Here is a 27,597-nt window from a genome sequence, read left to right as displayed (position 1 = left end):
ATTATACTTTACAACTAAAATAACTAGATCATTTACTCATCTTTAAATCGAAATATAAAGAACGCAATATGTATGTCAATAAACTTGACAGTCAGTACAATTTCATTTATTTATTATCTCACTCAACAATATAGAAAGTTAAATGTGCATTCATGATATACCAGATTTTATGGTACTTTTAAAAAATATATTTTGTTTTAAGCTATTACTTTATTTTTTGATCTGGAACTAACACATTTGGAACTTAAAAGTAGACTTTTTAGAAATATAAGTTATCAAGATCTTCATATATTCTAACTTTTTCAGGGTGTAATTGAAATATGAATTCAGGTGTGTTCTTCAAATTTATCTGAAAGACAAATTCAACTGGCAGCTCAATAGCTTTTAATATTGAACTATAGTGACTATAAAAGTGCATTAACTTATTTTGACAAGCACTACATAAAAGAGCATTGTATAATCATTTTTTTCGTTATTTAAAGAAGAGTAAGTTTCAATGATTATCAAATTGTTCAAAATATTTCTTTGAGCTTATAAATTATAAATTTATAAAAGTTTATATGAGAAAATTATTTACTTTTTATAGGACGAAACACAGTGGCACAGCAATATGTCTGGAGATTTACAATGTTCTAAACAGGGTTTCAATACCCGTGGTGGCAGAACACAGATAGCCCCCTGTATAGCTTTATGCTTAATTACAAACACAAATAAAAACTAAAATCAGATATAGGAGTTTTCTTAATTCCTGATGCACTAGTGATTAATTGATTTTTAGTTACGCCAAAACAAAATAAGAAATGATGAAATACAAATTAATTATTTTTAAAGTACCTAGAATCCTGAATTTTTTCAAAGTATAACAATTACATTACAATAATTATTATCTTTTATAACATTGTAGGTTTGTCAATTTTTCTTGAAGAGTACAAGTTAATTACAAATGCAGCAGGCAGTTAAAACGTCTGATTTTTACTTTCATATCAATTTGAACTCTCTTGTATTCGGTACAACATGGCCTCGTACTAAAATATGAGTTTCTAATAAAATACCAGTCTGCCTTTTCTTTGCAACTATTTCATAAACCTAAAATTAAAAATCGTAATAAAAAATGATTTAGATTTATCTTTTGATAAGTCATTCTTATTATTCATTTTACATGTCTACAAAGCTTCAATTTGATAAAAAATAATCTAAATCTGTTACTTATATCAGAATTTTAATAATAAAACAGAATCACAATAAAAGAAACTGATAAGCTGTTGGCTGCAGATGTGAAATTTCTTACTTTTACTTTAACATAAAATATTTGTCACAAAATTGACTGTAGCTTACAATAATAATATTATTATTTATCCTGTTTTAGTTTATTTTAAATAATAATATTATTAAATAATTGATTTGATGAGAAATACAAATTGTAGGTTGCACATTATTTTGGGGCTTAAAACTTTTATAACAGCACGTTCTTCAAAAACCGTTGTCACATTTGTAAGTGTGTTACAAGCCACCTATCTTGAGATAAATTAGTCCCCAATAACCCTAAAAAAAGAACGGATACTGACCTATTATAATGATCTTTCATCAGATGCAATTTATTCACCTGTATGACATAGGAATAAAAATTGTTTTTCTTTCTTTCGAATATTGTGAACATATTTGAACTTTTCAGTCACACATTGGAACATTAAAGTTTGACCAATTAATCAAGTTTATTTTTATTTCAGTGTTTTGCCAATTAATTAGAGGTAATATTATTTTACATACGCTGTTGTATCGATATTACTTAACAACTATTGAACTGTAAAATAAATTGGACGTAGTAGTTTTGTATTACATTCAGAGCTACACTATACAATTACAATCGAATACCCGATTTTTCTAAAGTCAGTGATATAAAAAAGGTTTGATTCAGATGTTTTTTGCCAAGAATAGCACACTATAAAATAAGTTATTAAATATGAACACCAAAGCGTGCTCTATATTGTGTTGGGAACTCAAAGTCCTTACAAAAGAAACAAAAATAAAGCATAGCTACTACTTATTTGAAAATAAGAATAATCATTGAACAGCTGATGTGACTAGCTGAGATCCGGAATTTCGACAATTTTAGAGCCCTCTAGCAAAGTTATATTGCTATTTAGTATGTTTAGTTATATTCATGAAATAATGTGTTTTTAAAAGATAAAGCAAGAGGCATTCTCAAGCTCACTTATCGTTAGCAAATGTTTGCACATAAATATAGATAAATAAAAAGTATTCCACAATAACTAGAAGAGTTTCAATACAACTAGCAATGTAAAACTTTATGATATAAGTTACCTTTATTCTAGGTTCCGAAATTACTGATCGTTTTCTTTAGAAAATCAAAGCTATCCTTCTAACATAATATACTTAAAGATGTTGAAAATATAATACTTGATATCACACTGTTTCTTTTTCACATCTTCAATCGATCATGTATTGTGCACTACAGAAATAAAACATACACAATACCTTTTCTTTCACAAATTATTTTTTTATCCTTTATAAACCTTAAATAGTGTCACTATTATTTTAAAAGTTCTTATACTGAACTTTATAACATTGTGCAATTTTAATGTAACTGTTTAAAAGGATTTTGAGAGCATATTTAAAAATCTTTGTTTGACGGCCTTCGTTACAGAGACGATTTTTTTTTTGTATATATATATATAAATGAGATACAAACCTGATGTACTTTTATAAATATTTAAAATTATTCTTTCAAACCAACTGATAAAAGCACAGGCTTACGGTAAATTAATGATTTGTTTGTAGCTGTGAACATTTGAAATAATTCAACATTTTCACTTACATTATAGCTTTCAATGTACCGAATGGCTTCTTCAAGAAACCATAGTGATGTAAAATCTCCATTCACTAACCAAACATTTCTTTATGTTTTATTTTATATTATATTGGAATTGTATGCTTTAGTAGTTTTGAACCCTAAAGTATAGCAAAGTATTTCTAACAATGGCTTTATATTTAACTCTTTTCTTGGATTCGTCTTTTACATGTGACATAAATAAAATATGAAATACAAAGGGTTAATTCCTTAGAAAATTCGGTGGTTGAAACCAGTATAAAGTATGATACGTTAAATAGTTTAGTTGGCTGTTGAATTTCGCTCAAAGTTACTTGAATGGTATTTTCGCTAGTATTTGAGTAGAGTGAAGGCAGCTAATTGACATCATCTACCACCAACTCTTGAACTACTTCAACCGAATAGTGGGATTGACAGTCAAAGTATGAAATGCCTCCATAATTGAAAGAGGAACCATGTTCGGTGATAGGATTCAAAACTGTAACACAGATTGCGGTTCCCGCTAAAATCAGGGATTCGATTTCCCGTGGTGGACTCAGCAGATAGCCCGATGTGGGTTTGCTATAAGAAAACACACACAGAGATTGCGAGTCGAGCACTTTAAACTTCATGACAAGCCAGGTCCGGATCGGAAAGTGTTTGTGAAGACCAGTTTTCAGTAAATTAGAGAAATAAATGGTTGATCGCAGAGACGTCAGGTATTGATAAATAATTGGTTGATCGTGGAGATGTCAGGTATTGATAAATATTTGGTTGATCGTGGAGACGTCAGGTATTGTTCCAGAAAAACAGTTAAGTTGTTTTTTTTTAGTTAGTGATGACAAGAAACCCGCTTGAACTAAAAAATGAATCTCAAGACGGTTGGTATGAATAGTAAAACTTTTATTAAAATAAAGTACAGAACAACGTTTAGACCTTTTTAGGTCATCTTCAGAGTAACAAAGACGAGTTTCTAACTGGCTTTTGCCGGACACATGTCTTAGGGACGAGAGGTAAATGGATACAGGATTATAGGGGATGTTGCAATTTGATGTTAGGTTATTAATTAGTATAGGTGTGTGTGTGTGTATTTTCTTATAACAAATCCACATCGGGCTATCTTCTGAGTCCACCGAATGGGATCGAATCCCTTATTTTAGCGGTGTAAATCCGTAGACTTACCGCTTTACCAGCGGGGGCAGGTATTATAGGTATAAATGTGAGTCAAACCTAGAAGAAATTTGTTTTCCAAAAATAATGATCTAAGATAACATTTTTTGGGACGGTATTTTGAGAAATACTGGTAGAAGATGATAGTATTTTGGTTAGAGTTCAATAAAATGTTAAACATATGATAGCACAAAATGTTATATTAATAGAAAAATAATAGTAATTAAAAGCATGCATTTAACTCAATATTGCGTAAAAGTATTGAAAAAAAATCGAATGAAATTTATGCACTTGGAATGAAATTGATAATAGTAGAAGAAAATAATACACATTACCATTAATGTTGGTTGTAAAGTCCAATGATTTTGAAAATAAAATACGTGATTATCCTAAACTTTACTTCTGGCCATACCTCGTACAGTTAGTTTCTCTGGTGATCGGGGAGTGTGAGCTACCAGCACTACTGGAGAACTTCGACCCCTAGCGTTTGAGGCTGTTACTTGAAAGCGTACAGCCATGTCCGCTGGAAGATCTGTTACAAAAAACTCAGGTTCGGTTGATAAACTAATTATTGCCAGAAGTTTTCCACTGTCCAAATTGTAAGCTTCTATAGTAAAGTGTTGAGTAATGCCTCCATCGTATCCCTTAAGACACTGGATGAAGACAGTGTGTTCCGACTGATTCAACACAGAGCAATTATTCACGTGATCTGGTGGTCCTGCAGACAAATATGTTACCAGTATAAAACGTAAACACACGCAATGTTACGAAATAAAGCTTTAATTTAATCATATTAAAATTACCCCAAAAGTAAACAAAATACCACTAGGAATAAGTTTAATTTTTTTTGTAAACTAATACAGAAACAAATAGAAATAATACATATACAGCCTCCTTTTATATCTAAATAATCAAATGTGTTTCGTTCTGTAATTGCAAGAGAAATTTATCAACATAACTGATTATGGTAAATACGTTTGTTCTCTTTACGATAACACACTTTACCAACGAGAAATTTTGCTTCTAAAAGTTTCCATTACAAAATTGAAGGATTTTCTTAAATTATTACTAGGTATATGTTAAGAATAAGCTATTATCGTCTGCATTAACAAGTCGTTAAAGGAACCTTGTAGCTTGTAATATAGATTTGCTCCATTACAGTGTGTAATTTTATTTTGTTTTTAAAAATATTGAAAAAAGTAAAAAACATAATTTCAGAAAATGATCAAACTAGGATAATTTATGATAAAAAAGTATCAAAATTAGATCGCTGTGCATGATTTAAAAATTGTAAATACTAAATACTTTTAATTCATCAAAAGAAAAATATGTTTATCATCTTCAAGTTCATTTGGTGATTATAATAAATGTTTTTATTTATAATACACTTATTATTGCGATACGTTTTATTTCATTTGTCTCGACGTTTATATCTACCTTTTGTAAGCACTATAAATCAAAATTTCAAAAATAATAAATTTTAAATTTTAACCAGTTGTAAAAAATAATTTTCATATTAATACTTACGTATTTATGTTGAAAGTTTATCATTACATAATATTTATAAAGCTAAGCCTTGCTTAAGTTACTCATTGGAATTTATTGAAAGTATTCATGTTTATAACATTTAGCTATAATTTCGTTAATTATGCAGCTCATTTGTTTACGACTTTGATTAACCTACAGCATAAAAGGTTTTCTTCTAGATGTTTTTGCAACTTAACACAACATATTTATTTCTCTTTTATTTTTTTATTAAGGTGATGGTTTTCCAAAGTTTTTTTTTTCTGACTTTGACCAGTATGTAGGAAAATAATCTCAAGGAAGACTGCACAACTGAAATAAGTTACGTTAGAAGCTAATCTTATTATGTTATAGGAACAATGATGTAAGGAAAACGTTAATTCTTCAGAATGAATCTTAATTACCGGCTGAAACGATACTAAAAGAACAACGCTCTTTTTGAACACCCATCTTATTGGTTCCCCAGCACTCCAATATTCCGTAGTCGTCCTTCGTCTTCGGAGTGTAAGTGGCTATACTTTCTGATTGGTCACTTTTGTATATTATATCATCAACCTGGCTGGTGGAAGTGATTAAACGCCAGTGGAAAGTGATGTCTGGTGGGTCAGCGTCTAATGCACATTTTACTTGAACAGTTTCACCAATGGCTACTCCATAGGATTTTCTCTGAAGTTGGCATGTGGGACCATCTGCAAAGGAAATGTCAGTGTTGTAGAGAAATCATAATAATGAACATAATATACATATTTAGAACAATAATGGGTTTTTAACGAAATAAATAATCCTCATGTTAGTGCCATAACAAAATTAAAATATGCGTACGAACTCTAGTGAATAACTTCATGCGTTCATAGCATGATCATCAGCGTTTACAGATTCAATTTATCCTTGTTATTGATCAAATATGCTAACAGTGGCATACATTTTCAAAAAAAGTAATACCAATCATGTTTTTATCATTTTTAATTGTGATAAATTAAACGTCATTTACAGTTATTTCTAGGGTACTTGAGAGTAAGGTAAAGTGTAATATATTATATTTATAGACTTACATGTCAATAAAACAGAAACAGATAAATATATTTAATAATTACTGAAAATATTGTAAAATTTCATAAGTTTAATTAAGGTATGCGTGTTTTCTTTTAACAAATTCTAGAATTCAGTGTTCTTTGGTGTGACCCTTTAACATACATATGCATAAAGTGTAAACAGTGATACGTATTATAATTCATCTCGCACAAGTCTCCCAGCTATTATATGTGAGTGAGTTTGCCAATAGCAAAGTCACATCGGGCTACCTGCTGTGTCCACCAAGGGGAATCAAGCCCCTGATTTTAGCGTTGTAAATCCGAAGACTTAGCGCTGTCCCTGCGGGGTCCCGATTTATTATGTTACGTACATAACGTATTTCAATTTCAAACAGCCAGAAATTTTACTTTTAAATTAGAAGTTAATTATATTTTGATTTTTTTATCAAATTCATATTTGCGAACAAAATTGATACACGCAATTTTCTTTATTGATACAATATTCGAAGACACGTTATTGTTTTCATAAAATAAGTATTGTTGATTCTTACTCTAGAGAATATTTTACAAATTTGGAGAGCAGGCGGGACTTGGCAAAACAAAACGAACAATATACGTCATATGCATCAAACTGAAACACACGTACTGTCATGTGAAAAAGTTAGGACACCCTATGAAAGCCTGTGTATTTTTGTAACATATTTGGATATATAGATATTTTATCTCAATTTTAACAATACTGAGAGATTATGGGAATATAACTAAACAATTAAAATTAAACAAAAGACCTTTCAAGATCTTCTGTAAATGTAATAATTCTACAAAAATGCATATTCTAACTGAGGAAAAAGTTAGGACACCTCAACATTTATTCCCACTTAAAATGGCTCAACTCACGCACAGGTGTATCACACCAGGTGCACATGATTAGAAAATCGTCACTCAGCATTTTGAACGAAGCTTGCTCTATTTAAATCTCACACATTTAGTTTGATGTGCTCCTAACTGTTCAAGTGAGAGTGAGCACCATGGTGAGAGCAAAAGAACTGTCTGAGGCCTTCAGAAAGAAAATTGTAGCAGCTTATGAGTCTGGTAAGGGATTTAAAAAGATCCCAAAAGATTTTTGAAATCAGCCATTTCACTGTCCAGAAAATAGTCAACAAGTGGAGAACTTTCAAAACAACTGCCAACATGCCCAGGTCTGGTCATCCAAGCAAGTTCACCCCGAGAGCAGACCGCAAGATGCTAAAAGAGGTCTCCAAACACCCTAAAATGTCATCACGGGACCTACAGCAAGCTCTGATTACTGTTGATGTGAAAGTGCATGCCTCTACAATCAGAAAGAGACTGCACAAGTTTAACTTGCATGGAAGGTATGCAAGGAGGAAAATCTTTGCTCTCTAAGAGAAACATCAAGGCCGGACTGAAGTTTGCCAGAGAGAATGTAGACAACTATCAGGACTTCTGTAATAATGTTTTTTGGACAGATGAGTCCAAAATTGAATTATTTGGACACCAGAACAGAGAACATGTTTAGCGTAAACCAAATACAGCATTATATTAAAAAAAAGAACCTCATACCAACTGTGAAGCATGGAAGTGTCATGGTTTGGGGCTGCTTTGCTGCAGCAGGACCTGGTCAGCTCACAATCATAGAATCCACCATGCATTCTACTGTGTATCAGAGGATGCTTGAGGATCATATGAGACCATCTGTACAAAAATTAAAGCTGAAGCGGAACTGGACCCTGCAACAAGACAATGACTCAAAACGTACCAGTAAATCCACAAAGGACTGGCTGAAAACTAAGAAATGGAGAGTCCTGGATTGGCCGAGTCAAAGCCCAGATCTTAATCCCATCGAGATGCTGTAGGGTGACTTAAACCGGGCTGTACATGCAAGAATTCTGCGTTGAGGAGTGGGGCAATCTTTCTTCAGACCGATGTCAGAGACTGGTAGATGGCTACAAGAAGCGTCTCACTGCAGTTATTTCAGCCAAATGGGTAATACTAGCTATTAGGGGGTAGGGTGTCCCAACTTTTTCCTCAGTTAGAATATGCATTTTTGTAGAATTGCATTTACAGAAGATCTTGAAAAGTATTTTCTTTAATTTTAATTGTTTAGTTATCTTCCTATAATCCCTCAGTATTATTGAAATTGAGATTAAATATCTATATATCCAAAAATGTTACAAAAATACACAGGCTTTCATAGGGTGTCCTAACTTTTTCATATGACTGTATATATTAAAAAAAAACGTATAATGGTAATTCCTTCCTCGGTAATTCCTTCTTTTTTTTCTGCCACGTACAGTGATTACCATTACAAAGAATAACGAATTGATCTCGAGAGTGGAATGATGTTGTGGCTGCGCCATTCAACATATGACGTTGACCTCAATCATGATGGAAGCTGTAGTCGTGAGTCATACCTCGATCAAAACCTAACTTCATTAATTAATCAGCTTCAGGATGCTGCGTAAAAGATATGTGATTGTAATTCCTTTATTGTAATATTCTATAAAGACATTCGCAAACCACACTCATATATTTAGTATAAAACTGAACATGATGTTTCTTTAGGATTAATTATGTAATTAAACTCAGGTAAATAGTAAATCCTATTAAGTAATTATGAGATTAACTGGTGCTGCTATATTATTCTTTACGTTTTTGCAACACATTTCTTGTTTGTTGTAAAGCACAAAGTTATGCAATGAGCTATTTATCCTCTATCCACCTTGGACATCGAAATTCAAATTTAGCGTTATAAGCTTGCAGGCTTGTCGTTGAACCACTGTGTACTTTCTGGCATTAAAGTCAACAAATGTATTAAGCATCTGATGAAAGGCAAACACACCTTTGCTTATTGGATCTTGTGCGATCAGTTGTACCAATCATTTGATACCCACGTGTCTGTTCAATTTATACTGCAAGATTTAACGTATTTTAAATTTTGAGATATTTCGTCATAAGTTGCAATAACTTTTTTTCAATTAGTTCTTATAAAACAACCGTACAATAGTTAAATACATGCGACAAGTTAAGTTTGCGTTGGGGTAGGTGTAGTTAAAAGCCACCATTTAATCTAATTATGATAAATAAAATATTTATTTGGACATCTTTCTCAACAATTAATACATAGATGCACCATTAACAACTTGGAGCCTGTTCGCTATTTAAACTTCATCACATAAGCAAAAGCATTAAAACCTATAGTGGAGTGTTACTTAAAGTTATATTATTCCTACTTGTTATCACAAACAGATTTAGAAATATAGTATACTAACGTACACTTAACCTTCAAGAATATTTCATTGCTAACACCAAGTCCTTCAGTGTTACTGGCAGAACATTTGTAACGCCCTCTATTGGATCTATTGACTTTCTGCAAAGTGAGTGTTTGGTCATTTATTGTAGCTACAGCTGCTGCTGGGCTCAAGTTGAGTTCTTGTCCTTCGAATTCCCAACTAATCTTTGCTGTAGGAGGATTGGCCCGAACGTTGCATTCGAAATTAACATCTTCTCCCTCTTGTACATCTATATTATCTTGCCGCAGAACTAACTGAGGGGGATCTGTAGGGCCAAACAATTTTCAAACTTAGATCTTCACTGCACTACGTTATGTTTGCTAGAATGTTTTTTTTTCTTATTTTTTTAAAAAAAAGATGATAAAATATTTGATGTAAGATATATAATGATATATTTCAATACTTACTTTAGAAAATTAGTAGAGCTAAAGCTTACTAGACGAACTAACATCAATATAATTTATCCGGTAAAATATGATAACCATATAACTATATTTAGACAGCCTTGCCCTCCGAGGAATTTTATATTTCGAAAATCTTCTACACGAAATCCAATGTCAGAATAAGCTGCAGCATTATAGAATGTAAAATGAACGGTCTCTGACAATTAGATTGCTTTCAGTTTAAACGTTAAGCATTATCATTGCGTAGTGGAACCGAGTTTTATACGTTGTTAGGATCTTATAGTGTGGTTAATTTAGCTTTCTAAATCCGTAATTAATGAATCTACTTTCTGAAATATCTACATATTTTACGACTAAGCTCCAATTTAAAGATTACTAGTGAAAATAAACTATTTTGAGAGTAAAATGTTTAAATCTATAGAAATAGTTAATGAGTAATGCTATAAGAACTTGGCAATGATGGAACAAGAATGTAAAGTAACAGAGAAATAATATTACCCAATAATATATTTCCTATACTCCATACTAATTATTTTAATCATACACAAATCATACAAACTTTCAGTGATAATTTTTATAGGAATTTAACTAGAAACATGAAATGAGTAATACTATTTACGTTTACTCACTGCTTCATCTACAAAGAAGAAAATTAGTTTTCACTGAAAGTGTTCTATTTGTACTCGAAACGACACTCATTAAAATATTATTAAGATACTTAAGACACAATGACTAAACATTACTATTCTCCGTTTGTTCAAGTAATGGTACCTTCTAAGTTGAGCTAAGATTCTGAGAATCGCCTAAGAATCAAAGTTATTGATTCATTTTTTATAAGATGAACAGAAGCGTTTGAGTTAATATAGTATTATACTAACAGTGAGTGTAATGTATAAATGATTCAAATATTGTGTTCGCTGAAACTATGAAACTGTCATTTTCGAAAGCTTTAATGGGGCATTTTTCTTGTTTTCTCAGTTGTTCACCTGGGTAAAATTGTTATTGTTTGCTTTCTAATTTTTAATATTAATTGATTTCATTGTATAACTCGGAACAAACCAGATTTATATACCAGAGGGCAATTTTTTTTTCTATTGTTAAAGGCAATACTAATAATGAATTCAAAATAAACGACCATGACGCTTGACCCCAGTAAAGTTGATGCTTCTCGATCAATCGTCAAAGGCCATAATAACTCTTAAAGAGTTAAATGAGTATATAATTACATAAAATAAATGGACAATTAAACGATTTTCTAGATCCTTCTTTGTATATACATATAGATATATATAAACTTAGAAGTTATTTTGAACTTGTGTGATGTTCTCAAGTTTTAGAATAGTAATAAAAATAACAGGAGTAATGATAGAAAATGTAATGTGAAATTAAAATGAATTTCTGACTTCACTAAATGTAAAGAATAATCTAACGATTATTGCGCCGGACGTAACGATCTGTGTGTCTAACGTTCGCGTCCAATTACTGAATATATAGAAAAAAAATATTGTGCTTTGCACCTAGAGGCTATGAGTAGGTTATAGAGAGTGACGACCAAATATCACTATTGAGCCAGACAAGAATAACCCAATAGCTGACGATATATGCTGTTTGCTAGCTTTTTTCTCTCTATTCTATCAGTTCAAAATTAGGTAGGTTACTGCAGATAACCTGTCATTAGCTTTGCGTGAATATCCAAAACCAAATAAACAAATATTTATATTGTCTTGGGCACAGTGAAAACATTATAAAAACACAATATTTATTTAGCAAACAAGAATATGTCAAAACAGACAAGAGTACGAGATATCAACAACCCGTCTATAGATTGCAGGAATTGTATTCTCAATCTATGTCAAAACTCTTCTGCTTCGAGATTAACTAATTAGAGAACTGATTACCTCAAACAATAGGATGAACTCTTTGAAAGTAAACGAGTTACACATATCAAAGTGAAAACAGGAAAATAATATCATTCAGGTTTTTATAAACTTATACTCAGCGATATCGTTATAAAATCTTAGATCAAAATGAAAACAGATATTTGAAAGAGCCGAATATCATAGTGAGTCACTCATCTTAACCGCGTATAACGAGCAAACGGAGATCGCTACTGTTCAAGGTTGATTTCTCTATATACGCACAAGTCTACACCCGACCCAGTTTAGTATAATTCTGACAAACGTTGGTAAACCTAGTGTGTTTACTTTCCCAAGAAATAAGAAAAGAAAACACAGAATTTCCTCAATTACGATACATGCATAACTTTCAGTTTGAATATTTTTACATCATCAGAATATGTTGACACCCTAGAATATTACAAATAATATATATATTTTTTTATCTTTCATTTAGACACACACACTGACTATGTGCGGAAATTATTATAACAAAGAGTTTATTGTTTGTTTTGAATTTCGAGTAAAGCTACACAAAAGCTCTCTGCTCTAAACGTCCCTAATTTACCAGTGAAAGACTAGAGGGAAGACAGCTGGTCACCACCGCCCATCGTTAGTTCTAGGGCTACTCTTTTACTAAAGAATAGTAAGATTAACTGTGACATATAACGACCCTACGGCTGAAATAGCGAGCATGTTTGGTGTGACGAGAATTCAAATCCGTAACCCTCAGATTACAAGTCGAGCGGCCTAGCCACCTAACCCTGCCGGGCCTCGAAAGGTTCAGTATTTTATTTGTTACAAAATCAATGAAAACGTTTAGACAATTAAGCTAACTTCTGTTGCATCATTCTGAACCAGTTGAATAATTAAAATCGTAAAGCAGGTTTAGAATTACTTTATAAAATAATCTAAAACAAAAAGAAGAACCTTAAAATATTTTTCTCGTAGTTTATACCACTCCAAATGAAGTGACTCCTGTAGTTAAGATTTAGAACACAGGAAATTTTGAAGTGGTTCACACTTGAAAACGAGCTCACGGATTGGTTGAATGAAGCATATAAACTGAGGACTACGACTGTGATAGAGTGCCTAGTTTTTGTCTAATGCTCCCGCGAGACGCGTGAAGTAAAATCTATTTCTACGTTCTGTCTGCAGCTCCAAATTTAGGAAATTTCCTCTTTTTTTTCTTTGCCACACAGAGCAACAGCTCGGAACGTGATATGGTGTGAAATACTGTTCACCTTTACATTACTAAAGATAGCTGATCAACTTATAAAAGCTTTGCTAATATCTCTAACATTGCAATCAAACAAAGCTTTGTTTCTATGGTTTGTTTATTCGTGAAAAATTACATAAGAGTAATGTGTGCTAACCGTTAATAATTTTGAAATAAAAGTTAAAAAGAAGGCAGCTGCCACTTATTGAGATTAGAATATTGAGATACGATCATTGCTCTTATGACGCATATTAAGTATGAAGTATGATATTTTAAGGGGACACCAACCATGAACCATTAAATGTACAATCAGGCATCCTACTAAAGTCACATTCGTCTTCAAACAAAGCTGTCGTTTTCGTACTTTAATTAAAATGTGAACTATCGATTATAAGCATTGGTTTAAGATTGATACTCGTATAGAAATGCATTATAACATAATTTTTCAATAGATCTAAAGCATATCTCGTTCTTGTTAACATGCAAATTGAAAAGTAAGATAGAGATAATATAAAAAATCATAACATCGATTTTCAAACAAGACAACTTTACCACACAACTGTCATTTATTAGGTTTTCAAGAAAGCTACTGATAATGATATCGATTAAAATACATAACGTATAACTTCCGTTCATTAATTCCCTAAAGAAATCTATAATATCATATAAATGGACGATAATAACCTACTTCATATGCTAATAACTTTAATAATTATTATTATACGTAATTGGGTCCGAGAATCAATTTGTTAAATCATTCCATATAAAGATGATTGATAGTGAAATGTGTTTTGTAAAATCTGTTTAATGGCATGTTTGAGCCTCATCAAAACCAAGATAATTTAATAATAAACGTTTATATTGTCGATGATTATGTTTTAACGCCAAGTTAAAGATCATTTGTTCTGAAAACTATACTTGTGGTTCAAGCGCTAATCTTCAAATAAGTGCAAAAATTCAGTAGTCTAGAAATTCGTTTGGTTTATGGTTTGGGCTGACACCTTCCTTGTTGTTGTATGGTAAACATATATTAACATTTGTTTAAAGCAAGCTACCCACAGAGAACAGAACTAAATAGTAACCCAATACAAAGTATGACTAATTTAATATAGTGTTCATGGAGTTGTGGTTACAAATATTAGGATTTAATGTTTCATCAGTTAGGTATTCTAGTTATTAGCAGTAATTTACAACAACTTCCTACAAGATTTGGCCAACTTAGCAGATTTGTTAGTTTAAATAAATGTATTTAGTTAACAATGCAAAATAATCTTTAAAATAATAATAATGAACTAAAAATTATAAAATAGATGCATTAAATAGTTTAACCAATACTGTTCATGAAAGCAGCATTATAGAAACAATAATTTGTACCTTAATTACGGAACACATAACTATCAGTACACATATTTGATGTCTTAATACACCTATGTTTATCTAGTAAAGTACAAAAGTGAAAAGAAGCACTTTTGTCAAATTCGTCATGAAAGTTAAACGTATTGAAATTAACGAAGGAAGTTTTGATATAAAATGAACACGATATAAATAAAAACATCATATATCAGAATATAACCAGTATTATTATAGCTTCATAACATAAAATACGTACAATTTACCGTAAGTGACCAGCCGGTTTCAATTGTACTTCCTGGTATCCTTGGATTTTCCGCTTTGCAGCTAAAGTACTTCCCATTATCTTCTGTAGATGGCGTATATGTCAGTAAGCAGCTGCCGCTGTAACTGTTTGTCGTCGACTGTAATCTTCGATTTCCCAACCACCAACTGATACTTGCTGCAGGGCGAGCACCTGTGGCTATACACATGAACTCTACCTCGGTTTCGATGGCAAGTGGCACTTTGAAAGGTTCTATCTTGATTTTTTCTGGTTTCACTGAAAGTAATAAAGTATAAAAACGAAAGGGAGTTTTGATTGATGTGAAGTGTCACAAGATGTCAACTACATGGTGTCGTACTTATGCGACACCTTAAATAACATTCTCAAGTCCTAGAGTAAAGCTCTGGAAGTTTTACAGATATTTTACCTTTCCTATAAAATATATTCATAAAATGTTTCTAACTTCAATCCATGGTTCAGCAGAGACAAAAATAAAAATAGTTGATAAAAAGGTTTAAAAAGTCAATACCAAGTTGATAAACACATATCCAAAATAATATACAATTAATTGATACTTAAAGATTATAAATAAAGGTGCTCCCGAGTTGTGGAGATAGAAATTAATGAAAGACACAAACAATACAAATAAATGTTCATGCCTAGAAAAAAAACTTATAGTTTATGAGCTAATAATCTATCTGATGATTGACTATTCACTCTACACTAAATACAAACAAATGAATCTCTAAAGGCAGTGTATGTACTACTAAAAATATAACTAGAAAAATTTTGCTTAAATCAAACGTTAATAACAAAAGCAACAGATATATATTTTTTGTCAATAAAAGTATTAACATTAGAAGATTATTTTAATTCTCAATCACTTTCTGTGATGCAAATAACTTGTGTATCCAGGATATTATATCAGAAGATTATGTATCCTACTTCAATATGCTGCACTTCAGAGTATCTCGAGCATTAACTTCACCGATAATATAGTTTCACCAAAACTGGAATAATTAGAAAACAGCCAAGGTTTCATTGCACACAAAATTATGCCTTCTGTTGGATTTTGCCACATGTATACTTTAACTAGGTTACTTTTTCTAGTTTGAATACAACTTAAAAGCCAATGCACATCTTATCTTCGAGCGACCAGAACACCAATAGCTAGTACTTATCTAACCACGTTATTGATGTGTAAGTACAGAAGTGCTTATTCTTCTTACACCAGAGACCCATCCTACTCGTTATCACCAAGAACTAATCATATAGAAGTTCATCTGCTAGGTTTATTGCTAGTTTGTGGTAAGTGGGAACCTTTTGGCTGAAATTATATTTTAATATGCGAAAACAAAACAACAAACTATAAATCAGGTTGTGACTAACAAGAGCATAGAGTTATTCTATATTTTGATAAACTGTAACTTATAGAATTTAAGCTTTTGTAATTACGGTATAAACCACTGTCTTGAGAAAGTAACAGAAATGTTTTATGCTTTTAAAGAAGTTTCTACTTGCTTCACAAGAAAAATAAATAAATTTGCTTATATTTTAGCAACTTTTTCCTTTGTTAAAATTATCGTAAATTAGCAAATATCAACAAAAAAGGTAAACAAGTAGGCTTGAAAAAGAAAAAGGCTATAAACAAATCCGAATTAAAACATTATTTTAAAATTCACCGACTTTATTGTTTTTCTATTTATTTTTATTATTTTTTCTCACTGAATGCGCATAAGTCTTAATATTAGGAGTACTGTTGAAAGTTACTTCTGTTTAATTTATTGCTGGTTTAAAGATTAAATACAATCACCCGATGAATTTGTCTGACTGCCGAAAGTTAAGCATAAGGCAACACAATGAATTATCTGTTTTCTGCCCATTGCAAGTATCGAAACTCGGATTCTAGCGATACTAGTCTGCAACTGAAGGTAGTATTGATGGTCAGAATCAAAGCAACAACATTCTTATTAACTGGATCCCTAAGTCGCGCTTGCACTGTGGTATTACCATGTTCGTACAAGTTAAATCTAGTGGAGTTAGCAAATTAACTAGATGCTGTTTTTCTTTTATTTAGAGAACGAAAAAGATCTTAAATAATATACATTACTTACTTTTCATTATTCTATAGACGATTATTACAACTATTGCAGACTACTATGTTGTCTGCTATATTTCCTGAACTACAAAACAAATCTCACCTGTAATGTAGAATAGTACTTTCGAACGTTCTAAGTATTTATTGTTATATGAATAATACTTTGGAATGTTCTTACTATTTATTGTTCCTTGAAACAAATCTTACTTTAATTGTAAAATACCATAAACCGTTCTTACTGTTTATTATTCTATGAAACAAATCTTACCTCTACTGAAGAATACTACCATAAAGCGTTCTTACAAATTATTGTTCTATGAAACAAATCTTGCATCTATTGTAGAATACTACCGTGAAGCTTTCTTACTATTTATTGTTCCTTGAAACAAATCTTACTTTTAATGTAGAATACTACCTTGGAATGTTTTTACAGTTTATTGTTCCTTGAAACAAATCTTACCTCTAGTTTAGAATACTACTTTAGAATGTTCTTATTATTTATTGTTCCTTGAAACAAATCTTATCTCTAGTGTAGAATACTACCTAAGGACGTTCTTAGTATTTATTGTTCTATGAAACAAATTTTACCCTCTAGTGTAAAATACCACCAGGAAGAGTTCTTAGTATTTCTTGTTCTATAAACAAATCTTACCTCTACTGTAGAATACTACCTTAAAACCATCTTACTATTTACTGTTTTAAGCACGAAAATCTTACTATTCCTGCAGACTATTTTGAATACTTGCTATTTCCTAAACTATTTGCAAATCTTACCGTACACTAATGCGAAGCATTATCTGAAAACGTTCTGTTTATCAGCCTAAATACAATGATTTACAACAAGATATAGATAACGCAAAACAAGAAAAGTGGTACACAAGTCTGCAAGCTTTATCTCACCGTTTCTAGATGGAAACATAACTTACAGTTAAGGTCGATACTGACAGAGCTGGACACAGGAACGGTGACGTTGTTATTAGACGACTGACAAGTTAGGTTTGTTAGTAAGTCGTGTCGCCACAGCTTAGGAATGTTTAACACGTTCTCTACAGTCTTGTCTGGGAGAAAAATATAGTCTTTATCCAACAAGGAATTATCTTTCAACCAAGAGACTGTCGGTCGTGGTTTGCCTAAAGCAGTAAACACAAACATTATTATACCTATGCCTGAAGAAGTTACCCAATATAATGGTAGAATAAAAAAGGGGTAAAACAAGAAAATAATGCTAAAACGTATATATAAAATTCCTAAAATTCTCTGAAATTTCCTTTCTACAATAAAATTGCAGAATAAAAAGAAAACAAGAAGCAAACAATATTAACAATAGCAGCTGTAGAATAATATTTGTATTATTTGTTAAAAAAAACAGGTTACAACAACAAGTAAAACTACTAGTATTATTTGCTTGAAAATACCTGGTTACAATGACATGTAAAACTACTTGTATTATTTGTTTGAAAAAAAAAACAACAGATTACAACACCATGTACAACTATTGTATTATTTATTTGAAGAAGAAAATAAGGTTACAACAACATGTAAAACTATTTGTATTATTTATTTGAAAAGACCAGGTTACAACATGTACTGGAAGAGGTGAGATATTTTAATATTTCCCCAATAAAATAAGTAACGAATTAACAATAGTAATGAGTTTTATAAAACTATATAATAAATTGTATAATGTAATAATAGATTAAATAATACTTAATACCAAAATAATAGTTTCTGTATATTAAATTTAAGAGATTAAGGGCACTCAAATCCAAGATAAATTAATAAATGTTATGCAAATATATTACTGAACCAGTGTTACCTATATAACTAAAAGGTTAGCTTCTACCTACGACCTGGTTGTTGTAGTATTATGTGTATAACATGCCCATACTGTGTCTAGTTTAATAATGTATTGCCTAATTAATGTTTGTTTATAACAGAATTAACAAATACCTCTTAATCCAGGCCTGCACACTAATACTGACGCATCAGTTGTGTGCGTGTGTGTTTTCTTATAGCAAAACCACATCTGGCTATTTGCTGAATCCACCAAGGGGAATCGAACCCCTGATTTTAGCGTTGTAAAACCATAGATTCACCGCTGTATCAGTGGGGGACCATCATTTGTGAAGCTATATGGGCTTCTTCACTAACAGGTAGATTTTTTTATCAAACTTTTTTTTTTCTGTTGCAACGTCTTAATAAGTTACAAAAGTTGCTACAAAGTAACGTCTACTCATCATTCCATGTGTCATAGTTCGTGGTGTCCTTCAACAAATGCATTTGAATTAATATCGGCATTAATGTAACAAAGGTACAAATTTTAAATCGGAGATCTTTAACAACATTTCTACAGTTTTTGTTCTCAGCTGGTTAGGAAATAAACGCAACGTATTTTTTCTAATTACAAATTATTTAACAACCATATTGCGCAATAAACCTGAAGTGCTTTAGCAAGTAAAATCAACATTACACAAAACAAACTAGTCTATTGATCTATGATATCTTAAAATTCTTTGTGTCTAAGCCTTCATATAGACGGACACTAGCTACCAGTCAACATTATGGGGAGCATTTACTTCAGGATGTTTGCAAACAATAAATCGTCCAACGAAAATCATTTATTTGAGAGATTTATATTGTATATTACAAATAACAAACAAGTGTATATTGCATTTTAAAATAACTCACATTGGTTTGTATTTATTTTGAGGTACACTAAATTATGAAAGTTTGTTTGTTTGTTTAGCAATTTCGCGCAAAGCTACACGAGGATTAACTGCGCTAGCTGTTCCTAATTTAGCAGTGTTAGACTAAAGGGAAGGCAGCTAGTCATCACCACCCACCGCTAACTCTTGGTCTACTCGTTTACCAACGAATAGTGAGATTGACAGTCACATTATAACGCTCCACGGCTGAAAGTGCGAGTATGTTTGGTGCGACGGGGATTCAAACCCGCAACCCTCAGATTATGAGTCGAACGCCTTAACCCACCTGGCCATAAAATTTTGTATATGAACATAGGAAATAAAATTAAATACAGAGAACTATATATCTTAGATTAACTTTATGAATCCGTTATGCTTTATTAATAAAGTCACTTCAATTTGCGATTTACGCTTATAACATCTCTCAAGTATTTTTCTCGTTTTTCATATGTTTTGTTTTCATACTTTGAGTCAACGTGCATGTTGTTAATTTTCTTATTTCACACACAACAATGATAAAACAGTTATTGTTGCAAAGTTTTCTCTGTTGGTTTATCAAACTTAGATTAAGGTGTTTTTGTTAAAAATAATTTAATTCTAATAATTTAAAAATAAATATATGAAGTTTTGGTTAATAGTATTCTCTCACTTTTCAAGATAGAGAAAATTTTAACATGGTTCTGACGTAAATCTTTTGTCGCGTATTCACATAATTTCATCAGTTATAACAATTATGCATGACTTTCTTCGTTTTCTGATATATTCCATGTAGTGAACATCAAAACCTATTTCATTTCAAGAACAGCATATTCAGAACTATAGAATAAAGAGTAAAAGTATCACATTTCCATTAGGATTGACTTAAAGCTATTCCTATACACATCTTGGTAATGACAAGCTGCCAGTTACAGATATTAATCTGTTTATATTGCTGGGTAAAGACGAACCTTCACTGTGACTACATGTAAAGTAGCATAAACACCATTAACAAGTTCAGAAAGATAGCGACAACTATTTAAGCAGAATTAGTTAAGTCTTTCTTCAATATATGGAACAGTAGCCGAAACAATAGAGGCTGGCATAGCCAGCTGGTTAAGTAACTCGACTCGTAATCTCAGGCTGGCGAGTTCGAATCCCCTTCTCACCAAACATGCTCGCCCTTTTGATAACCAAAAAAAAAAGTGTCCAAATGCTTAATTTCAAGAGGGCTCAGCATGGCCAGGTGGTTAAGGCACTTGGCCCGTAATCTTAGGGTCGCGGGTTCGAATCCCCGTCACACCAAACATGTTCGCAATTTCAAGCGTGGGGGCGTTATAATGTTACAATCAATCCCACTATCCGTGGGTAAAAGAGTAGACCAAGAGTTGGCGGTGGGTGGTGATGACTAGCTGCCTTCCCTCTAGTCTTACATTGCTAAATTAGGAACGGCTAGCTGAGATAGCCCTAGTGTAGCTTTACGTGAAATTAAAAAAAAACAAACAAAGCAATCCGAGACAATAGACACAAAAATTTCTGATAATAGATGCAAATCCTGTATTTAGTAGTTGTTTTAGTTTAATAACAGTATATCTAAAAGTACTGATATTTTGTTTTATTAATCATTTTCAATATGATGTTTAATTATTTTTAAACAACTTTATTTTATTGAATTTTATCAATCCGTCTCAATGCACATCATTAACAGTCATATCTGAAACAGTTTATTCCAGCAATGTATGCCTCGCGGAGTTTATATTTTGAAATTAAAAGCTACTGACGCCTTATTAGTCATTGACATGGAATTGTATCAATCTAATATTGGAAGTATCAGTGAGGTTACGCTGGTTTGATTATATAAAGAACCTAACAAACTTACTTTAGGGAACTAAGCTAAGGTTAAATGTTCCTTCAGTCTTAAGATACATCCCGAGTTTAGAGATTCTGACCAGATAAAGGTCATCAAGTAGCAATATCTATCGTTTACACGAACTTTTTTTAACATATTGTGGATCGAAGTTAGATCTTTTCGTTCCTTCTACATTCATATAAATTAGCTATTACGCCACACATGCCCATGATTTAAAAAGAAATGAATCGTCATTTTTTGTGAAAAGTATTTTCATCATAAAAAATGTTACGCTTTTAAATTATACGACGCATTCATTGAACAATTACCATCTAAAAGCACAAGACCCTAAAGATAATATATTTAAAGTGTATCTCGATCTATACAATAAAAAGTATATAACATAAACTCCTGAATTTATTTAAAATATGTGTCTTCCATTACTATTTTGGAACTAATTTTACAACTATGACAACTAATACAAAGTTAATGTATTTAAAATATAATAAAACACTGGGTTGTCGGAAATAAGGCTTTCGTCTTCTGTGCAACATAGGACTATTGAGAGATCTGATCTTTCGACTGTAAAGTCATGAATACGTGTTGCTTAATTATTCAGTAAAAGAGTGACCTCTTATTCTTACACATTTCTTCCACCTTTTTATCTTTCAAAGGTAAAGAACATTTGTTTCACTGTGAAGTCAAACAATTCTTTACGTTTCTTTCATAATACTTTTGTCTTACTTTTCTATTTTTTTTCTAATCCACATAATCATCACCCATAAAGATAAGTACTTTAATATGTCATAAGTATAAAAAAATTTATTTATAATATCTTCGTATAATGTTTCAAGTTTAAATATCTATTTTTACGATTCGACCTGTAAGTGTGAGTTTTCTCCATTAAACATTCTCAAAGCATTAATTTTACTATGCAAGAGTCATTATTAGAATTATTCTATGAACAAAGCTCTTAATATTTCAGTTCAGATGACTGCATATTAAAATATTCTAACTTGTTTCTTAAATGCTTAGTTTTTAGTGTAAATGTTAAGGCACGATTTATAGTTTCCACAACTATTTTAGGAATGGAAAAAAGTAGCCTTAATTGTTTGAATAATTGGTTTTTAATGATATTCCTTTCTCCCGTCTTCATTTCGGGACATTAAATTGATTGTAATATCGAGATTATTACATAATAAAACTATTTATATTGAACAAATTCGGAGCATTTTAAAAAACAATTAATTAATTTCTGTGTAACATATTAATATGAAATAATTTAACTATAATTTACAGAAAACATAGGAACTTTAGTTGATGTAGGGAGCAAAATATTTTCCTCAAGATAACATGAAACAGTGATTTCAGAAAACAAATATTTGTTTTAGTATAAATTTATTTTAGTATTTTAGTATAAATTGAGTTTAATCACACCAAGCGTGGCCAGGTGGTTAAGGCGCTCAACTCGTAATCTGAGGGCCGCGGTTCGAATCCCCATCACACCAAACATGCTCGCCCCATCATACGTCGAGCGTTATAATGTGACGGCTAATCCCACTATTCATTGGCAAAAAAGTAATCAAAAGTTGGTGGTGATGACTAGTTGCCTTCCCTCTAGTCCTACGCTGCTAAATTAGGGACGCCTGTCGCAGATAGCTCTCGTATAGCTTTGCGCGAAATTCAAAACAAACAAACAAATAGTTCAACTAGTTTTGCTAAAATTTTTAATCGTAATTTTTCTATTATTTGCAGCCAAATAAACATTTTATGGAGTTTTTTTTCGGTTGTAATGGTGTGTTTGTGTTTTTCGTATAGCAAAGCCACAAAGGGCTATCTGCTCAGCCCACCGAGGGGAATCGAACCCCTGATTTTAGCGTTGTAAATCCGGAGACATACCTCTGTATTAGCGGGGAGCGGGCTGTAATGGACTTTTATGACTAACAGAGTCGATGTTCTTAAGAAGACCATTTAAAACACATTAGACAAATTGTTTAACTATAAATGCTTCTAACACTTGCTACACATATTGACAGTGCATATTGTTTATAGAATGTGTTTTATTTTTACACAACTTTCAAAATAAAGAAACGCCACATACTAGCTGCAGATTAAAGATTACGTTAGATATACTTAATACCATTTATAATATTTCTTCTATTTTCCTCAAAAATAAAAATCAGATATCTTAACAAAAATAACAACAACTTGTGTATTTGTTAACTGACTGGCTTGCACTATCTTTCAAGAATAATTCTTTGACGTCGTCGCACAATAGTGGATCGAAATCAAAGTCAACCTTAATTTCCACGAAAAGAAAAACACTTTTAATTTTTATATTTAAATTTTTTCAAGCCGAAAACATTTAGCGGTTCATTTTTAACTTCATAAACACAAGAACAACGATAATCCTTTCTCACGCACTACTTGCGAAATGTAGTTTGCAAATCTTTGAGAGTTATAAGAAACAGTAGAAATGATCTTCTAGTAAGACTAAAACTAAATGAAGTGTGTGTGTTTTTCGTATGGCAAAGCCTCAAAGCGCTATCTGCTCAACCCACCGAGAGGAATCCACCCCCTGATTGTAGCGTTGTAAATCCGGAGACATACCGCTGTACTACCGAGGTACGACTAAATAGATGTTAACATAAAAAGGAGAATTTAGCGTGGCGTTCCACCACGTGCACTAATAATATTGGACGTTATTCTTATCAATTGTTAATATATATATATTTTAATATTAAGAACATATTTATTTGTACAAAGAATATTTTAAGCAAATGTAAGTTACATTTAAATAAAATTTTGAGATTATTTTATAATTTTACTCTCAGAAATGCATAAGTTTCTTTCTCGTAAAATATATTTTCAGTTCTTCAAATTATACTTCCCATACTAAAACTTTAGTCCACTTATCTGTAAGGTTTCTGTTTAAAACCAGATGTTTTTTTTTTTTACTTCACATTTCGTTAATTTTCTGATATTAGCTACTATTCCCAATGAAATATTATTTACTTCCAATATATTCGGTTCACTGAGTGCGAATCAAAAGTATGTCTTTATGAAGATGTAAATGTCTAATGGAATGATTCAGAAGTCATGAAAGTGTTAGTTTTTTTTTAAAAAACATCTTAAAGAAGCACGCTAACTTTCTTCAAGTAGTCACCACCTTGTGACAGTTCTACACACAAGTTTATCTTGTTTTTTTTAATCTAGCACGTTTGTACTAATTTTTCATAATGTTACTTTTAGAAACAACAACAAGAAAGCGTTCAATAATTGTTCAACATGTTCCAATTTCCTGAAACCCAATGAGCGCTCATACGTTGGATAGTGATAGCTGATATTAATCGAGAAATAAAAAAAAAAAAAGCTTATTTTTCTTTTCTTCCTTTCTAAGGGATAGGGGTGCAATTGACACCCATAAACAGATATTGACAGAGATGATGCTATTGCTAAAGCATGACATATACTCCATGATTTATGGAGAAAGGAAATTTAAAAATAATTTAAATATTAAGACCGAAAATAATGAATTTAAGTCGTTCTATGCTTATATAAACTAGCTATCTCGTCGTAGGTGTTAGATAGATAATTCTCTCTTCTATAACAATATATTACTTATTTTATATATATGGTAATAATACACCCAGCTACATATAACTATGTACAACACATACATTTTTTATTGTAAGTAAGTTATAGAAACGCTTAAAATATCTGTATATAAAGATACAGTACGAGTCAAGTACACTCGTACCATGTCTTGATATAATCAGATTACTACTGAGAGCTTTCACCGAGTTCATTATTGGAAGTTGGAATTTACTATCGGAATAATTTTATTGTGAGGTAACTACCTTTTACGTATATTACTGTAGGCCTTTTCCGAGTTTAGAATGCATACTTTTATAACTAATATAGTTGAAAATGATTAGATTAATATCTATGACAATACATAACGTTTTCGTATTTCAAAGCATTGACCTTATAATTGAGTTTTAATAGTTAAATATTTAAAATATAAAACTTTTATAGATAGGTGAAAGTCTTATTAAAGATATCTGAACTGTTTTATACAACTCCTAATGCTGCAAATACAGGAATTAAATCTCATTATGGAAGCTCCTATTCATCTAATATTTTTCGTATACATACCAGCGTCATTATTATAAAATACAACCTTTCTCCTAATTATGTTAGCAAGAAACTACTCTAAGATGGACAATTTCAACGTAAACCTATTATTTCTAAGTGAGAACATAAATACTATAATGTGCTTCTGTTTTAATTAATTAAGATATTCACGCCAACCAGTTATATGTAACTATAACACAATTGAAAAAAGTACTTTATGCTATAAATCATTAACTCGTACAACTTAGCCTCATATTAATGGATGTAAAGATAAGTCTTTTCTAGATAATATAGAAATATAGGAGGTTAAATGAGAGTATACAAATTGTTTAATATCATTCAAATTCATTCCCTATTTCTTACAGTAAGCTGATATACCTCATTTTCCAATGTTGTTGTAGTGATTATTATTTGGAGTTAGACAAGTAAAATAAAATGAACATTATTATTTTCTTTCACACATTTACATCAACAACTTTGTGTAGCTCAGTAGTAAGGTAAGAAAATTTAATTACATGAAAGACTGCAGCAAATGAAAATAATACTAAGTAATCAATAAAATCTCGTCCAACTGTCGTCTACAAAATGAATTAGTTTTTTTAAATAATACAATACATTATATTAATTATAAAAATGACAACACACGTATTAGCAATATGTGTTTTACTTATAAGACATCAGAAAGTGCCAAATGCACGTCATATAAATTTAATTAGTACATAACATATGTAATAAATTCTAATTTAAACGGCAAAAACACAATTACATTTGCAATAATATGTAACTGTCTTCTTCGGTATTTATTAAAATGATTCATTAGATGTGATAAAAAAAACTTTCCAGCAGCATGTTAAATGTATCAGTAGCACTATTCACTTATAGAAACACGTGAAATACAGATAAATATATACACGAAAACTACAAACGTAAGTTGAGATAAATTGAAATCTGTATGCAGTCCTATTGAAATATAGTAAAACTGTATGCTTATGAAACTACTATTTGGCTTTTTAAAATATATGTAATAAAAATAAATATATAAGTTAAAACTATAAACATAAGTCAAGATAAATAGAAATACATATGCAGTCCTATAGAAATGTAGCAATACTTACATAAACACAAATTGTGTTTGTGAAATGAATGTAATACAATTAAATGTATAAATGAAATTATAAACATAAGTTGTGACAAGTTCAAATCTGCTTGATGTCTTATGGGACTATAGTAACACTATGTACGTAGTAACACCATTTGTCTTTATAAAATGTACATAATGCAATTAAAAATGCACAAGCAAAAAGTATAAAAATGAGTTGAGGCAAACTGAAATATTTATGCAGTCCTACAGGATTATATTAACACAGTCTGCCTATAGAAACACTAGTCTGTTTGTGAAATGTCATTTAAAAGCATAAGGGGGATTTGGATTCTAAGTAGTGTATTTTGATAGATTTTGCATCTTCAAAGCCCCCTCTTTAAAATTTTAGCTCATGCAAACTCTGAACTGTTCAGAATTTTGTATGTGAAATGTGTGATTGCTGACTCAAACAAATAGTATAATTTTGAATTATGAGCGTTAAAATGTGTTAATAAGGGATAAAGGGGTAATCGAAAACTACCTTTGATTACTTACCAAGTCAATTGTTTAAAATATCTTTCTACACAGTTAAAATAGGGTGGTTGTTAAGGCTTTAATTATGGGATGGCAAAGCATATTTTACACTTGAACTTTATAGCCTAGTACTTTATTGTTCTTACAAAAACGAATATGTATATGAATCAGTAATACAATTATAATTTGCTGTTTTCATTTATAGAAAGTTACCTTCGTGA

The 27,597-nt window shown here is 31.2% G+C and overlaps 1 protein-coding gene across 1 annotated transcript in view; it reads right to left on the bottom strand.

Moving 5' to 3' along the window:
* The window catches only part of LOC143225213 (protein turtle homolog B-like), a 261,798-nt gene that overhangs the window by 86,003 nt on the left and 148,198 nt on the right, over positions 1-27,597 (bottom strand). The window contains exons 4-8 of the mRNA XM_076454228.1: positions 18,021-18,224; positions 14,991-15,272; positions 9,847-10,128; positions 5,926-6,210; positions 4,410-4,715 (exon numbers count right to left, since the gene is read on the bottom strand). Coding sequence (XP_076310343.1) covers positions 4,410-4,715; positions 5,926-6,210; positions 9,847-10,128; positions 14,991-15,272; positions 18,021-18,224 — 1,359 coding nt within the window. The remainder of the gene's footprint in view (positions 1-4,409; positions 4,716-5,925; positions 6,211-9,846; positions 10,129-14,990; positions 15,273-18,020; positions 18,225-27,597) is intronic.

This window comes from Tachypleus tridentatus, chromosome 9 (genome assembly GCF_004210375.1).
Source record: "Tachypleus tridentatus isolate NWPU-2018 chromosome 9, ASM421037v1, whole genome shotgun sequence".
NCBI classification, from domain to species: domain Eukaryota; kingdom Metazoa; phylum Arthropoda; class Merostomata; order Xiphosura; family Limulidae; genus Tachypleus; species Tachypleus tridentatus.
This window is presented reverse-complemented; position numbering and strand designations above follow the sequence as displayed.